Here is an 18,723-nt window from a genome sequence, read left to right on the forward strand (position 1 = left end):
GTTTCCTGGGAGCATTCTGCCTTCCTTACCATGTTGCTTTGCAGTTTGTGATTATTGTGTCCTCACTTCCCTTGATTTTTGTCTCCTGGCTAATTCTGGCTCCTAGTTAGTTTAGTTTAAATTTCCATTTTCCCCAGTCTCTGGTGGATCTGTTCCATCCCTTTCTCACACTGTTCAAGATTGCACTTTCTCCCATACTACCAGAGCTCTTGGTTAGTCTCTTGCCCCAACATTATAAGAGCCCCCATTTTACCTGCAGAGAAAGCCAGAGTGCTGCCGTGGCCCTCCTGTTCCCTTCCCATTCTCATCTATGTGCTCCCTTGGCTTTAGCCTCTGAAATACCACACAGTGCCTCTGGTTCTTCCTTGCCTTTCAGGGCTCAGCAAACTTTTCTATAAAGGGCAAGTGAATAAATATTTTAGACTTTGCAGTCCACATGGCCACTGTTGCATCTTTTCAATCTTGCCATCGTATTATGAAAGTCTGCACAGTCTATGGATGCATGAGTGTGACTGGGTGCTAATAAAACTTTATTCACAAAATGGGCAGCAGGTAGGATTTGGCCCATGGGCTGGAGTTTGCTGGCCCTTGTTCTGCCTGGAAAGCTCTTCTCCCAGAAAACCCATCTGGCCAACTGTCCCATCTTTCTTGAGTCTTTGCTCAAATGCCATCTTCTTAATGGAACCTGCGCCTCACCACCTTATTTCAAATCATAGCTCCGTCCTATCTGGCCCTCTTGGCTCTTCTTACCATGTTCGGTTTTAACCTCAGCTATAATGTTGTCTCCTCCCGCCACTACAGTGAAAGTTCCCAATGACCAGGGCTTATGTCTTTCTCTTACTCCTTGGTCCCACATGCTTACAACAGTGCTGGCATTAAAGCAAGCACTCAATGGATATTTTTCTAATTAATGAGTTAAATGGTGCTATGGTCTGAACGTTTATGTCCTTCCAAAAGTAGTAGGCTGAAATCGAACCTACAAGGTGATGGTATTAGAAGGTGAGGCATTTGAGAGCTGATTGGGTCATAAAGGTGGAGTCCTCATGAATGGGATTGGTGCCCACGTAAACAAGACCCTGGAGAGCTCCCTCGTTCCTCCCACCTTGTGAGGACACAATGAGAACGTGCCGGCTAGGAACCAGAAAGCAAACCCTTGCCAGACACCATGTCTGCTGGTGCCTTGATCATAGACTTCCCAGCCTCCAGAACTGTGAGAAAGAAATTGTTGTTTATAGATGGCCCAGTTTATGGTATTTTTGTTACAGCAGCTGGAATGGACGAAGACAATGGGTAGATGGTTGACTTCTTTGTTACCCCCACTATTTTATGAGTTCCTTAAGGGCAGGGGCTCTGTGGAAACCTGCTTTGTGTGCTAGCATCTTATTCAGTGTCTGAAACATAGATCAGGATTAATCCATATTTGTTGAATGTGTAAGAGATTAGCACACTTCACAAATAGCAGAAATATGAATAATGTTAAACATGGGAGAATGTTCTATTATACATTAGAATTAAACAGCAACAAAAACACAGATATGCATATTTGAAATTGAACCAGGTCCAAAAATTTATAACATCTTCCCTTTGAGCCCCCATCTCACTTGGACCCCCGTTTTCAGCCATTATTTATTGTCATTTCTCAAAGGCAGTACAATCAATTGGATAACATTCTGGATGAATCTGGAACATTAAGTTATGTATTTGGTAATGAATATATTTCAAAGTCATATTTTCCCCTGTGCCAAAGTCGCTCTTAAAACAAATTTATGTGTTTAGAGAAATACCTTAATGGCTTTAATGTATTAAAATATTAATCGTTAATAACTGTATGAAATGATTACTGTAAGGCAGGATAATAAATGTTTAATGGTCGATGCTTAAAATAGAGAAGCAATAAAACTTGCCTTCAAGAAACTGGCAGTCAAGTTGGGGAAACAATAAACCCTTGAAAATGTGAAAATACATTTCCAAATTAATATTGTGCAAATTGAGTTTGTGAGTTCTGAAGGAACTATGTGCTTGCACACAGAGGAAAAACTTCAGTAGGAACTTGGAAAAACTAACTCCTAAATGAGCCTTAATAACTCAGCATGAACATCTAATCCACGTAGACTTATTAACACTCAGAGACCTGCTGGCTTTCCTTCTCTGGTGGAAATGTGCACTTGTCCCACTGGGTTCTCCCAGGGAACTCCACAGTGTCCTGCAGTCTCTGAGATTTCGGCCAGGATTTCATGTGGAGGTGAACTCACTTGAAATCCACAAGCATTCTCTTTTCAACTGTATCATTTTTTATGAGCTATTATAATTCTAGTTGAGAAAACTCTTTTGGCAACAATGTTAAATTCTGTTGGTTTGAAATACATTGATGGTGTTACTCAAGCATTAAGTAGACTCTTGAGGTCTTTAAAATGCAATTATTAACCTTCTAATGATTAATGATAATTTACTTGGAGGATGAAAATCTCCTCCATGCTTACTTAAGTCAAGGAGAAATTGTTTCTGCTTCTCCTGAAGACAGGTGCTTTGGGGAGCTCAATGCTTCTCCTTGGGACCAGGTGCTGACTCCAAACAGCCTGAGCACAGCCAGGCTGGCGTGACTTTGTTGATCTCCACCCTGGGGACAGTGAGAGCCTGTTTGGTAGGTTACACACAGCATAGTACCTGGAGCTGTGACTGGTCTGTAGGAGGTGCTCTCTCGACTGACAAGATTCGCTACAGCTGGAAATTCAAAAATGGAAATAGAGGTCAGAGAACAAGCAAAACAAAGACAAATGGGGATTGAGAATGAAGTGAATGTGGGTACCAAAATGCAAGTATTTCTAAAGAAAAAGAAGAAGCTCTGTAAAGCCAGAATAGAATCAAGACTACATAGTCAGCAGCCTAGTGTTTTTTTTTTTTCTCCAAATAAGCACCTGGGGAGATGCTTAAAAAGAATGCCCTTGTGAAAAATAAGTTCTTTTCAGCATTACAAGTGCAAGACTGATATCTCATTCAAGTTTAAACTTGCTAGGGTGAGGATGAGACAACATGGATGGAAAGTATGTTGAGCAAAGTTGTGTGACATGTGACATAGCACAATGAGATGCCCTCTTCTAATATTCAGGCCTGATCGAGCCTGTCAGCAGGCATTGCCAGTTGCCTATGCCTTGTGGGATGGCTGCAGTTCGGACATCGTGCTGTGAATCTGATCCTATTATCTTTGTAGGTCAGAAATCGTTTTAAATCAATGGCCTCCATGCATATCACCTGCCTGTCCATGTACTTATTAGAGTATCTGTTACTTGTAGTTATTACACCACCCACAAGGAAGAGTCACAATGGCTATTTATAATATGCCAGGTAGATGGGAGGCTCCAAACCCATGTCATCTGCCATCCTTCTTATAATCTCTTAAGGGAGATTGCATTATCCTCCTTCTACAGATGAGCACCATGGGGCTCAGAGGGACTTGCCCCCTGAACACAGGCCATACCTGATGCATACCTGAGCTAGAGCTTGAAAACAGATCCACTCCAGAGCTTGCCTCCTTCCTTCTTTACAAGCTGCTGACCTTCCTTTTGTTTAGTTGGCATTTTAGGAAATACCAACGTTACAAATGGCCTCCATCTCTCTCTCCTAGTGCCCACATTTTCATGCATGAGCGGCCATGGAAGAGGGGTATGTGGACTCTGGAAAAGGTTGAGAGCCTTTTCTTGATTGTTATAGACTTGCATGCATGATGCAATAAACTGGGGTTATTAAACCCAAAGCAGAAGAGCCTGTGTGATAATTTAATGCAGACCTTTATGGGTACAAAAGTGTGGTTAAGTGACATAAGGAGTCAGTTCTTATGGTGCTCTGAAAACACCGTATCGCTCCATCCTGTACATCAAGCACAGAGGGCCGAAAAGCTGGGGAGCCACAGGTCCTCTCCAATCATGTGAAGAAGCTTCTACACTTGCCAATACACTTGTCAATACACTTGCCAAAGATCTTTTACTACTTTTGAATTTTAATGTGCACATTCCGCACGAAAAGGGATGAATGAATCTTTCCTTCTCCTACTACCACATTATGAGGATACTTGCATGAACTGTGTATACATGAGTCAGGGAAACCTCATAAAAAATAAATCCACTACAAGAAGGGATGCCTCCGTGTAGAGAATATATCATGCAGACATGTGCTAGAACAGATAAAACAGTTGGGAAATGGCTCAATGTTCATTGTCTAGAGATTCTGGCAGTTTCCTAGTGATGGTCTTGAATCCCTCTTGATGTCCTTGCCTGATGACTAATGTTGCCTCCTTTCCTTCTTAAAAGCATCCCAGTTTCTAGCATAAATCATCTTGTCATCTTGTTTCTAAAATGCCCAGTTTTATGTGTTTCTATAAATTTGTCTCTATATTATTCTATTGAACTTTTTATTTACCACAGTCAAGGGCCTCTGACATTTGTTCACTCACTGCCACATATTAGGAAGTCGGCTCCCTGTGTCTTGGTCCTCCTTTTGCCCCAGCTCAGATCAACTCAGGAGACAAAGCCAGAGCCGTCATGCACATTTCCTTATTCTGCAGTAGCTCATTGGGAAGAAGTATGATAAAAACTGAATAATGTTGGAGCTCAATGTCTTCTTTCAGTAAAATCTTACATGGTTTCCTTTCAGTCTTTTAACATAGTTTTTAGGCGTTAAAATATTTACCAGATTTTTAAATTTAACATTCCAATGAAAAAACTCATAAGTATGAATTTGATCTTGCAGATAAAATGATTAATTCTTCCAAAAAGTGAACCTGTAAATTTAAAATAGCATCAGAAAAAATGGACATGGCAAATAGAAATTTTGTGTTTTGACAATTCTCAGAAATATTCATGAAATTATGTATCACTAATAGGAATGTGTGATTTGGCAGAATTTTATAAGAGAGGGCTACGTGCTTGGAATGGAATAAGAGCAGAGTAGACACTGAAGTCTGTCACATTAAGCTAGAACATTTAGACAAATATCCAGTTAATGAAACTCCTATAGACCCAAAGATATGGAGAATTGTAGGTGTGAGTTTTGGACTTGTAGGGCGGTGTACAGAAGTGGTGCTTCTCGTCTAGGGGAAGCCAGCCCGTGTCGCCATGGTACAAGTGGTTCCTATTTGAATCAGCAAATTCAGGAAAGTAATGCATTTTCAATGGGTCGTATTCCCCAGGAAGAAGGAAGGAATCAAATGTGCTGGAATGGTCTTTCCAGTCCTACTGCAAGGGTCTTAGCAATAACTTTTTTTCTGTCAAGAGGCTCAATGAGTGACACACCTGGGGATGCAAGGCCCCGATTGCTGTGTAAATAGTTACCAAGGATGTGCTTGGCTCCAACTCCCCACCCCATCCCACACCACACACCCAGGAAACGGAATGGTAAGCTTTTCTTTAAAACTCTTTGGTGTCTCTCCAATGGCAGTTGAAATCCATACTGCTTGTTATGGGCTCCTGGCCTTGCCTGGCTTTCCACCTCCTGTCCTGTTGATCCCTTTGATCCTGACTGTGGCTTCATTTCATTCCTTGCCATGCTTTTGGTATTCTCCCAGGCCGCTCCTTCTGGCAGGATGTTCTCTTCCCCCATCCTCGTCTTTGTCTGGGTGGCCCCTTCTCAGCCTCACCCCTGCCCTTTCCCTTTTCTCTCCTTTCTGATCCTCTGTTTCTCCTGCCCGCCCTGGCCCTCCGTACCCTTGTCCTCACTGTAAGCACGTGTTGATCTGTCTTGTTTGTCTCCTCACACTGCTCTTGAGGGCACGGGGGCTATGTCTATCAGTTTACTAAGGAGCACCCCGTGGCCAGGACTGCCCCTTGGGGCGGGGAGGAAGTGCCTGGAACAGTACTCTGGCTGGCTCTGCCACCGTGTTTGATTTCAGTCTTGATGGAATAAGTGTAGACCTTAATTTGATATACAGAATGCATACTCAGTGAGTTATCTTATTAATTAAATACTGATGATATTGACTCTCATGTGTGTTTATATTAATTTATGGAGTTATTTTCAATAAATAGAGGTCTGTATTTTGATAATTACCAGCCAAGTGCTTTTGATTCTCACAATGATCCTGCATGTTGGATGTTGTTATTGTTATTCAAAAACAGAAAACAGAGAAAATATACTGGTAAATAATGTGACTAAGTTCCCACAGCCAGTAGGTGGAGGTATTGAGCCATCTATACATATATCTCTATACTCACATATGTGATACACACATATACACAGACACAAACGTGTGCATCCATCTATTGAAATCTATCTTTCTATCTATCAATCATCATCATCTGTCTTTTAGTAGAAACCTCAGGAAAAGAACTTTAGCCTACCAATAGTTTTTAACCTCTGTTTAATTTCATTTAATTTTAAGTTATCAGCTTTTAATTTTAATGAATACCTAGATAAAAATATATTTGCCCTGGAAGCTTCTACAGCAGTTTTATCTCCATCAACTATGACAATGGAAACAGTGTACCCAAGAAAGAGAGGGTCTAAAATCTGGGAATGCTTGTGGAAGGCATTTTGTAGCGACTGATACTAACAACTTAGGAACAGAAAACTGCTGGCTGTGTGTCACCTCTGAATATTGTTTCCATTAATTCATCTTGTTTTTGTGAAATAGCTTGCTATTTAAAAACTCAGCATGGTAGGCCAGGCGCCGTGGCTCACGCCTATAATCCCAGCACTTTGGGAGGCTGAAGTGGGCAGATCACCTGAGGTTGGGAGTTCAAGACCAGTCTAACCAATATAGAGAAACCCTGTCTCTACTAAAAATACAATATTAGCCGGGTGTGATGGCAAAAACCTGAAATGCCAGCTACTCGGAAAGCTGAGGCAGGAGAATCTCTTGAACCCAGGAGGCAGAGTTTGCAGTGAACTGAGATCACACCATTGTACTCCAGCCTGGGCAACAAGAGTGAAACTCTGTCTCAAAACAAACAAACAAACAAAATTCAGCATGGCTTATTTATAATCCTAAAACTCTGAACACCTTTAAGCTATATATATATTATATATATTATATATATATATACTTGATCATTCATTATCATTATGTGAAGTTCTGTTCAATAGAAATTATTGCAAGGGACATTGAGAGTAAGTAAATGGTGACTATTATTTTGCAGTCAAAAGTCACTTTGTGTGATACTTGCCAAAGTCAGGCTGGAAAATGCCCGTACATGATGCCAAAATAATAATAGCCACCATTTATTGACATCCTACTATGTATCAGCCCATTTAATTTTTACAGCTTTGCAAACTAGGCCTGATTGTCAGATGCAACAACAGGAAATATCAGATGTCAATGGTCCAGCAAGGGCAGAGCCACAGGCATCAGGTACAGGCTTTTTCCAGCCTGACTTTGGCAACTGTGTCACAAGGCGACTTTTGACTGCAAAATAATTTATAATAGATTTTGATTCTAGTAAGATTTTTGTAGAGTAGGGATTCCTTTGTGCCTTTAATATTCACTTCCATTGTAGACAAATATTTTTATATCAATGCTCAGATTGAGCCATTTGAATATGGTATACCCCCATATTGATGCTTTAGACATTGGAATAGAAAGAATATAGAATGGGAGGCTTCATTTGGATGCTCAGTATTTGGTTTTGTGTGGTCAAAATCTCAAAATTTTTGATGCTTTTCTTCGCATCACTTGTAATTCCATATATGGTGGGTCACTTCTGCTAGTCCTATCTGTATGGTCACTATTATGTAAGAAAACATGCAAAATAAAAGTTCTTATATCGTGAAGAATGATTCTTATTAACATGATATATTTTGTACAACACTTTAATACATAACTCAGTATGTTTTACAAACATTAGAAAAGAGAGTTTCTCCATGCGTGTATTTACATAGCGGCTGAGATGCCTGTTTTTCCTGTGATGTAGTCAGTAGCACACCTGAGATCTCTCTTTCATGCACTCCTATCCATTGTACACAAGAAGAACATGCCTGATTTTCCTTCTGACTTGTTCAGCTCACTCAGGAGTGACAGATACTAGTTTGTGGTGAATTGCATTTTGAGAAAAGGCAGAACTTAAATAACGGAAGGAAAACAAAATTCATCTTATCATCCTGCCTGGCAAGACTCTAACATCACCTACTTCCAAATTTGTATCAATAAATATAAGAGCTATTTGACTGTCTGTCTTACAATTATTCCCACTTTTTTATTGTCTTTGAAAAAGGAAGAGGATGCTAGCTGAATTTCAAGAGACTACTTTTCAAGAAACTGTGTTTCCCTAGTTAATGGCAGGTCACACAGTCAGGGGTCCACCCTCACCCTGAAGTGTGGGGCCGCAGGATGTGTTACCAAATGCAGTCTCACTCCCTGACCAGCACGACCTGCACTGCATGATGAATTAACAAACAGCACTCACTATACTCTGAATACAAATTCTTCTCTTGTTTTTGCAAACCAAAAGGAAAACCTGTATTTGAGCATTTCTATCTAAAATGCACATTGTGATCTTATAACATTGGTTCAGGGTAGTTTGGAGACATGGTGGAGGCTCTCTGTGGGAAGAGGAAACTGTGCACCAATCTGCCTACCATTACTCAGTTTTCTCCTTATCTGCAAAAGCGGATGTGGTTTGCTGGAACAGACACAGGGTATGGAATGACCCCCCGAGAGTCATTTACTGGCTCTCTGAGGCTATGGTGGGCCCTCCTTGAAACACCCTCTGGAGTTGGGTCAAACACTTTCCGACAATGTTCTTGTTTAATAAGTCCTTAAATTGTTTCTTCTTCCTCCCACTTTTTCTTCTTTCTGTGTCCTTCCTGACATCCGTGATAGCTGTGGTTTAAAGTTTCATCTCATCATTTATTGTTTCTCTAGTTGGTTCTGAAGCCCCCCTCAGACTGTTCCTAAGTAAAACCTGCTTACCACTCGCCTGGAAAGATGACTGTCCAGCCAAGAGCTTACCATTGTTTTTCTAAAGCAGAAAGTCAAATCCTGTTGAATATTGCTAGCATTTAATTGACTGTTTTCTTTTTGCAACCACTGTTTATTTTTTTTTCAGTATAGTGTAATGCAGTGGTCCCTAAACTTTTTGGCACCAAGAACCAGTTTCATGGAAGATAAGTTTTCCATCAACTGGGGGTGGATAGAGGGGATGGTTTAGGGATGAAACTGTTCTGCCTCAGATCATCAGGCATTAGATTCTCTTAAGACGTGTACAACTTAGATCCCTCACATGCACAGTTCACAGCAGGGTTCCCGCTCCTATGAGAATTTAATGCTGTCACTGATCTGACAGGAGGCAGAGCTCAGGAGGTAACATTCATTTGCCTGCTGCTCACCTCCTGCTGTGTGGCCTGGCTCCTAACAGGCCATGGACTGGTACTGGTCCATGTCCTAGGGGTTGGTGACCCCTGGTCTAATGGATTCAGGATTTTCCATCCCCCTTCGCCATTGCTAGTTATGTGAATTTAGACAAGTTATTAAATCTCTGGGCTTTAGTGTCCTCATCTATGAAATGGGAAGAATAGCACATCACCTAGCTCTGTGATTCTTGTGAGTTCAGTGGGAATATAAAGCACCAAGCACAGATCTTGGTGCAAGAATTAGCATTCTACAGATATTAGCTGTTTTTATTATAAACTCAACCTTCAGCTGGAAACCATAAAAGATCTTTCTTCCTTTGTATCTTCTTCTTTTTTGGCTCAGGACTTCTGAGAAACTGGAGCTATTTACTATGTGGTTTTCATGCCATTTGTCCCCAAGTTAATAGCAGAAGTGGGTAGTAGTGAGTATATTTGATAAATCTTGGTGGACTCTGCCTCATGCCTCCTGCATGTGTGCTGGTAACCTAAGTCCCAGGCTAGACACCTTTGGACCCTTACGCCTTCTCTCTTTGTTTTCCCCATTTTAGGTGGGGTTTCTTCTTGCTGTTTTTGTTGTTGTTGCTTGTTTTGTACAATTCCCAAACTCTAGTTTTGTTTAGCCAGGGTGCAGGACCCATTTCAAAATAATTTAGCCTCTTCTTTAGAATTAGACATGCCAGTGATTATTTTCTTTACACATGGTTTTGAAATTGTTCCATATCTTTGCTTTTGGGGCCTGCTTTATCAAGTAATTCTTTTTTGGAGACTTACGGTGAACACAAACCTAACTGCCCCCCCCCCCCGCCCCCAGTATTTTCTTTATGTTCCAAAAACACAAATTACAGATGTGTAATCTGCTGTTTTTGTGAGCATCTCTCCAGGATATTAAAGCATACTATTAGAATAAAGATATCTAACCTCCATCTTTTACAATGTTATGCAATTCAAGTTTTTTTTTTTTTTAAATAGTCATTTAGGGTGAAAGCAATAGTGACTTAAGAATATGTTTGACAGTTTATAAATTAAAATCACCTCAGGATATTACTTGATATACTTCAATGACTTAACAGTGTGTTGTACTGAAGGGAAAAGTATCATACATAAACCATTTAGAATATTTTTAAAATTTTAGAATATTTTTTTAAAATTTTTTTAAAAATTAGAATATTTTTAAAACGTAAAGTTGGATTAAATTAAAACATTTTGTGAAAATATCAAATATAGGTATTGATTGAAAATTGACAATAGTCTTCCTGGACAGAATAACAGAGTAGTCAATGCCAACCCTTTGTCAATGTCTGAAGTCAACTTCTGCATTTCAGACCTTAGATGATTCTGTTTATGTGTCTTACTCTTAACATTAATGGCTTATCTTGCAGCCACATATATTTTAGTTGTCCTGCCAGTAGCATGTTATTATTGCAATGCAATTGTATCTGGAAAAGTACAAGGCCAACTGAATTGCCCCCAAAAACTAATTGTTCCTGAAAATGTGTCTTTGTGAATATACTTGTTGTCTGTATCTTTCCATTAATTTTGGACACCAAAGGTTACTGCTACAGTTATCCTAGTTTGCACCATAAAATTAAGATACTTGCTGATTGAATGAATAGCATTTAGAAATAGAGAAGAATAAAACCTTGTGATTAGATTTTTAAAAGCAAATATTAGGGAGTATGTATATCTCAACATGTACTCTCTCTATTATCACTGGTTTCAAACTGGAGGTTAGGAAGCTGAAACTTCAAATGCTTTATGTAAAATTCAGTTGATAATGTATATTTCCTAAACTCCTGATGAGCTTGGTGATTAAGTAAAGGCTTTGTCATAATTTTGTCATTTCTTTATCCCCATTTTAAAGCTAATTGTGACCAGAGAACTACAGAACAATGTCTCCATCCCAATACTCTTCCCTCCTCTAAATGTATTACCAAGCAACCCAGAAATCAGAAAATCAGAGTTGTTTTTCACCGTTCCATGGTCACCATAGTAACAGAAATTGCTAAAGCTAATTCCAGACCCACCTTACAGTTTTAGTCTTTATTTTTGTTCCCAGCAATGAAAACAGTTTTAAAGTCCCTAGTAAAAGCACATACCTTATGTCAAAGTCACAGGAATGGATATAAGTTAAGTCAAATAATTTTGTTGTCTTGCACACAAATAGGATTGTAGACTGCTATATTCTGAGTCACATTTCATCTTTTTAATCCTATTTTCTCCCTCTCTTTCTGAAGGTTATGTAAGAATTTGCAAATAAAAAGTAATACATATTGCTCTAAAATGTACTGCAAATATTTGCTGCCAATGTTTGATGGTATTAACGTCACATTAACTTGAGCCCTAATTTAGCTCAGGATACTTGAGTGTGCAGTCATACCAGTGCCTTCCCATTAGTTAGAATCTGTGTATGACACTGAGTTTCCCAACAGTGTAGATCATTAAGCTGCTCACAGGGCCTCCCAATTGCCCTATAGGAACCAGGTATTATCTAAACAAAACCATGTCTCTTTGGATGAAGTACTGAGCAGGCAAGACCAAAAGGGAATGACATGAATGTTGAGATGTTTTCCCTCTTTTCTGTTTCTTCCCAGAGCCAAACTTTGTGTCATCTTATGACATCGGAAATTTTACCTACTTCTTTTTCCGAGAAAATGCAGTAGAGCATGACTGTGGGAAAACAGTGTTCTCCAGAGCTGCCCGGGTGTGCAAGAATGATATTGGTGGGCGCTTCCTGCTGGAAGACACCTGGACCACATTCATGAAGGCTCGCCTGAACTGCTCCCGTCCTGGGGAAGTCCCCTTTTACTACAACGAATTGCAGAGCACTTTCTTCCTGCCTGAGCTGGATTTGATCTATGGCATCTTTACCACCAATGTGTATGTAACTTGAAATAATTTTTCTCCCCTCTCTCTTACTCATTCTGAATAAGTCTTTTGTTCTTTGACCTCTGAGGTCTTAAATTTGCTTTAAAGAAAATCTTTCTTATTTTACTGGGCTAAACAGACAAAAAAAGAGGACTTTTCAATGAACTACCTTTAGACAGATACGTGATTTGTGAGATTGGTATTAGGAAAAATACTCCAAATCAAGAAAGTTTGTGTCAGTCTTTAGGATATAGTGACATTAAATTATTCGACTATAAATTGCTCCTTCCTGATTTGCCATTGTGTTCTGGACACTTTTTGAAATACTGGTACATATTATATGTATATTTTTTTCTATCTGCAAGTCATGCATTTGTGTATAATGAAAATAGTGTTGTCTGGAGAATCTGAAATCTTTGAGATAACATGATTCTTGCTTAAACCTTGCTCATATTTGAAAGGCACATTTTCCATGGCTGCATTTTATGTCAATTATACTTTTAAAATATTTTTATAAAAATTATAGTATGTTTTGTTTGGGGGTGGGACAGGGAGATACTCCTAACTTTAGAATGAACAATATTTGGGCTGGCTTAAGCCTATGAAGTTTTCTGATCTCCTTCACTCTTAGTCTAGTGGACTATCACATGTCCCCAAGGTTATTTCCCATCCTTAGCTGATATGCTGTGTAAGATTCAACAGGAGCACACGCCAAACCCAGGAATCAAGGATCACATTGAGACTCTCAGCATCACTTTCCTACACATTGGCTGTGGTGCTGCTGATCCTACACTATGGGTTCTGATTTGGATCACCTTTGAAATCTCTTGTCTTGTGACTTAACACTTTCTGCAAAAGCCAAATATTTGTATCCAAAGTAAAGGATCCAAATCTAGTTGGGTTGGAAGTGCTGATAAATGAGGTAGGATGACCAAAAGTCCTGAATTGCCTGAGATTATCCTGGTTTTAGTATTGATGACAGCCCTGTAACTAAGGACACCTCTTATTCCTGGGTGAACCAGGACAGATGATCACCCTAGGATGTCCTCTCTGCTTCCTAAGTGTTTTAATTTACTTTTTCATCTCTTGGGCATCAGATGCCTGCTCATGAGTGGCATTTCTAAAACGTCACTTTACCTGCAGCTTATTTCCTCATTAACCTTCTCTTCCTGGTCTCTCAACTGCTTAACTTGGGTGTTAATATTTGCTTAATAACACCTTTTACCCCCCATGAAGAGTCTTCTTTCTGACATGAGGTTGGAAAAGTAAGGCTAGTTTGGATGGCTCCACACATACCCTTTACTCCCCATGGCCATATTTGTTTTCGTAAATCTGGTCTTCAACCCAGAGGTTATTTCTTCTCTTCAATAAGTTTCTTTAAAACAATCAATCTACAGTTTCTGAAGTTGATTTTCTTTCCAAAACCTTCTTTAAAAACTAGTGTAGGTCACAGAAGATAAGTGTGCATTTGCTCAGTTGACATCAGTTTTATGCACAAGTGGAGTCCGGTTTACTTAGCTCTTCATTCCGCTGGCTCTGGGCAGAACAAAACAAAACAGAACACCAATTTCAGAAGTTATAAAAGTACCATGCCTGAAACATTCCAAGATGGTATATGGTCAATTTAGATAGTTGCAAAAATAAGTTTCAGACTATTCTGGACTATTTGTTTAGTGTTGCAAATTCCCATCATGTCAGAAGTCACCCAATGTACAGAATCTATATTTTTAGAGATAGAAGTGTCACATCTCCCCTTTCTCCTTGGAATACTAATTTGTGTTAGGTCTTGGGAATGCATTTCTAATACGCCCATCTCAAATTTCACAATATTTTCCACCTCCTTTTCGTGTCTCAGACAACGTTTGCTTCAAATGGAAAGAAAATGAGGATCAGAGATATTATGAATTAGAAAGCTGTCTAATACTGGGCTGAGCTTCAGGGCTTAGAATATTGCTTTGCCTCTGTACATTCATCAAGGTTTCTCAGCTCTAGAGGAATGGGGAAAAGATGACCGTTTTGACTCCTTCTGTCCCTAGCATGACTGTGTAGTTTTCTCAATCACTTGAGTATGGGTTGGCCTGAAGGAAATGGTGTGCTGCTACAGTGGAGTCTCTAAAGATTTGGCTTTTTTCCTAGATATCTAAAAATGGTGGCTCACCATTATAGTTGTTTATAGTGTAGAGATTGTAGTAAAGTATTACTATGTATAGATATGGATATACAGATAGTAAAGTTGCTGTGGGGGGTAGGTTTTTTTATTGCTCTTCTAAATTTTTACCTTGATTGCTGATAGAAGCCAGGTTGGAACAGGTGGCTGCAGGTCTGTCATCCAAGTGAGCTTGTTCATACTGATTCCAGCTTTAAGCCTACTCATTCTCAAGGTCATGATCTAGACTTGGCCTGCCCTCGCCTGCCCACAGGTCTGGAGACCCTGTAGAAGTGAGTGAATAATTACTTCCTGTAGACAATCCCATCCTAGGAAGAGGGGGCAGGGCAGAGGGAGGAGCACAGTGGAGTCACACAGGCTCACCTTTTGCCCCCAGAGCACAGCAAGTGAAAGGGTAGAGAGGCAGGCATGGGGTCTGCTATACCAATTGTGCTCACCAGGGGATGGCACAGGGGACAGGAGGAAGTGTTCCCACAACACTATTAAAGGATGTTCACACTGGCAACTACTGGGACATCCAGGGGAGTCTCTGGGTGACACCAGAGCCCAGGTCAGCCCATTCAGTCCTGGTGGTTGTAGTGAACAGAGAAACATTATGCCAGCAGGAAGAATATTAGGTTCTTCCTTTACCTGGAAGCCATCTGGCAACCTGGGGCCCCATGCAAAGCAGGTACAAATCCTGCTTCATTTCTCTGCAGCCTGTGACTTGGGCTAAGCAACCTCTCTGTGCTACTGTTTTTTGATCTGTAAGTCAGGGTCTTCTCAGGATCTATAGGTTCTCTGTGAGAAATTAGATGATCCCTATCAAGTGCTTAGCAGGGGGCGTAAGGAGATACTGTTATTATTCATAGTATCCCCACTTTGCCTGCCTCTGCACCTGGCCCAAGGCATGCCTGGATGGGATGTCCTGCGTCTAGCCATTCTTACTCCAGCATACTTGTTTTCTTTTCCTTATTAAAGCCTACTCACATGTTCAAAGGCCAGTGTCTTCCCTGTCCTTGTGTTTTAACTTCTCCCATTCTCTCTAGGGATAATGAAGAGTCAAAACAGCAAACTGAACAACCCATAGCTGGTGTTCGCCCCTTTACTTTCCAGCGCCGGGTCCTGTATGCATCATGCTGGGCCTTGTCCTTGGTGCTGGACTTCTGGAGAAAATGCAGAAGGCCCTCAATACTCTCAAGGCCCTACCTTTCCATAAGGATGTGTTTACTGTCTGCCCTCCTGAAGTAGAATCCTGTCTACTTCACCCAGAGATATTGCAAAGGATTGGAAATCCTGGCATTTGGGGCCAGCCTGGGGTTCAAGTCCAGTTTCCTCATTTAGTAGCTGGCTGACATTGGGGAAGGGTCTTGTCCTCACTGTGCCTGGTTTTCCTTACCTGTGAATTTCCTTCACCTTATGAGGATTAAATGAATGGGAATTAGTAAAGTCCTTGGAATAGTGCCTAGCTCCTATTCAGTATTTCTCAAATCAAACAAATATAAGGTAGGTATTTCAGTTTTGGAGTTTGTTTGACTTTTCCTTTGACGCAGGAAAAAAAAATGGATGAGAAGTGCATGTAGTATTGTCTCAGAGCAAGATAAACTATATGTAAGCTTTCTCCTTGTATCTCCACTTCCCCTTCGAGAACCCAAACTGAGCTCAAAATGTGAATTTACTTAACCAAATAATGTTGCTGTTTCCGTACTTAGTCAGAGGGCACTGACCTTCTGAGGGCTCCCACTTATGACTTACTTTCAGAGCCTGAATTCTAAATTACGACTTCAGGATTTCATAGGTCAGTGCTATGTCAGATTTTTCTCTTTGACCCTTTGAATTTAAAATCTGTTTTAAATTAAAAGAAAATATGAAGAGTCAGACAGTCACTTTTCATAAAATACTTTGAGTTGATTTTTTTTAAAGGATGACAAATAAGACAAATATCTGGGTTAAAATACACACACACACACACACACACACACAACAGCTTGCCCTGCTGCTGGGCAAAGTGACCAGATAGGTCAGGAAGGGAATTGTTTCAGGCTGATGAAAGATGCCATCCGCTGGAGAAGAATGTCTTTTTCTTCCAGAATTTGAAAGGTGAAGCAGATAGCTCTTCAGAATCCCTCTGGCCTCTGTTGCAGCTGAGTGAATTAATCCTGGCTGACAGAATTACAAGTGTGGTAAATGCTAACTAGCCTGGCTTCTATACCAAGATGTTTGTTCCTCCACAGGGGAGCCCCCTTCACGCTCTGACTTCATCCTTTTGGGATGTTTAAGAGACTGTGGCCTTGAGACCTCTGGAAGCTGTTCCAGGTCACAGCTGCTGCCTACTCCATAGGGGAGGTCAGCAGGTGCTGCTGAGCTCTCTGATTGCCTTCTCCTCTCTCTCCCTCGGCTCCCAGGAACAGCATCGCGGCCTCAGCTGTGTGCATCTTCAACCTGAGCGCCATCGCCCAGGCCTTCGCAGGGCCCTTCAAGTACCAAGAGAACTCGCGCTCAGCCTGGCTACCGTATCCGAACCCAAACCCCAACTTCCAGGTAATTTTCAGGGGGCAAAGGGGCACTGTCGACATCCCCCATGAAGAATGCAGAAGCCTTGTGTAGACAGGCCAGGGTAATTTAAACCGTGGTGCAGGCACCATGCCGCTGTCTCCCTCGCCCCTCACGGACAGCCCCACACTCTGCTGGCTAATGTCCATAGACCGAGGCCTTTTGTGAACTGTGGCGCCTGGACCCAAAAAGGGTCTTTTGTCAGCTGTGATGCCTGAGACAGGGCGGAGAAAGGCCAGCATTCTGCAGCACGTTAGGAATCCAGGCTTCAATTAGTACTAATGATGCTTGGCTCTGTGTCCTCAGAATCTCTGATCCCTAATGAATGACATTCTAATGAATGGGGTTCAGGGCACAGAGCAGTGGAGACACACAAACAGGATTAGAGCGCTAATTGGCAAATGTGGCGGGATTCCCTGTTGGGAAGGACAGAATGTGATGCCGGCAGCTGAGGAAAGAAAAGGAGGTGGAGGCCGTTCATCTGTTATCACAAAACTGCAGGAGGTTCAAGCTTCCAAGGCTTTGTGAGCTATCCATCTCCCGGTGTTCAGAAGAAGCTGGGACCTAAAGAGATGAAGCAATTTACTCATGTTTGGTGAGCTGGCAGGTGTATTAGTCAGCTTGGACTGCTGTAACAAAACACCACTGACGGGGTAGCTTAAAAAAGACACATTGTATTTTCTTACAGTTTTAGAAACTAGACCTTCAAGACAAAAGTGTGAACAGGGTCATTTTCAGATGTGGGCCCTCTCTTCCTGGCTAACAGGTGGACATCTTGCTGTGTTCTCACATGGTGGAGAGAGACACCTTTGGGGTATCTCTTCCTGTTTCGAAAGGGCACCAGCTTCACTGGGCCAGGGCCCCACCCTCATAACCTCACTTACCCTCATTTACTACCATTAAGACCCCATCTGCATATACAGCCACACTGGAGAGTAGGAATTTGGGTGGTTTATAGACATTGGGCCCATAGCTGCAGGCTTCCCTGGAGGGCCTTCTGACAGCTTTCTTAAGATCATCATCATCATCATTATCATGGCTGTCATTTTTAGCACCAGCAAGTCCCAGACCCTGTGCTAGATGTTTCAGATAGATCAGCTTGCACACTGGCGGCACTGCTGTGGTGGGTAATGCCTTCTCCATGTGCAGGGTAGGACATTGGGCCTGGGGGAGATCACCTGGCCAGGGCCACACACCTGATTAGTAGCCAAGGGAGGATCCCAACCTCATCCTCAGATGCAAAATCCTAGCCTATTCCAACTAAATGACCATTAGTTACTATTACTAATCAGTGGTAGAAGTGGGTCCTGTATCTGGAACTCCCACAGTTGGGAGTATGGAAAGGTTCGATGATTTTACACTTTACTTTGATTTTTGCAAGGACCGTTCAATTATGGTTGTTTTGAAGGAGTTTTGTGTTTGTTGTTGTCTTTAAGTTTTTGAAGGAGCATGGGATTAAAAATAGGATGGCTGGCTTACATGTCGTCTTGCCATGTGCTGCTTTCCTTGAGCAAATTATGTGCATTTTTATCACATATCTATCTATTATGCATCTTTATTGCATGTTTTCATCAAAAAAAGGGGAGAGGGATAAAAATGCATGCATATAGTTTAGGAGTAAATTTTGATAACACTGATTAATGTGCATTGTTTACTGTATAAAATATTTGATAAATACAATTCTTAGGGGCTGGACACACAGGCTCACGCCTGTCATCACAGTGCTTTGTGAGGCCAAGGCAGGAGGATCTCCTGAGGCCAGGATTTGGAGCCACGCCTAGGTAACAGAGTGAGACCCTATCTCTACAAAAATAATAATAATA

The 18,723-nt window shown here is 41.2% G+C and overlaps 1 protein-coding gene across 6 annotated transcripts in view; it reads left to right on the forward strand.

The window, feature by feature from the left end:
* LOC105489489 (semaphorin 5A) overlaps window positions 1-18,723 on the forward strand; it is a 512,498-nt gene that overhangs the window by 335,706 nt on the left and 158,069 nt on the right. For all 6 annotated transcript variants that reach the window (XM_011754315.3, XM_011754312.3, XM_011754314.2 and 3 more), the window contains exons 9-10: window positions 11,928-12,213; window positions 16,753-16,888. In XM_011754315.3, the coding sequence (XP_011752617.2) occupies window positions 11,928-12,213; window positions 16,753-16,888 (422 nt within the window). The remainder of the gene's footprint in view (window positions 1-11,927; window positions 12,214-16,752; window positions 16,889-18,723) is intronic.

Source organism: Macaca nemestrina, chromosome 6 (assembly GCF_043159975.1).
Source record: "Macaca nemestrina isolate mMacNem1 chromosome 6, mMacNem.hap1, whole genome shotgun sequence".
NCBI lineage: Eukaryota > Metazoa > Chordata > Mammalia > Primates > Cercopithecidae > Macaca > Macaca nemestrina.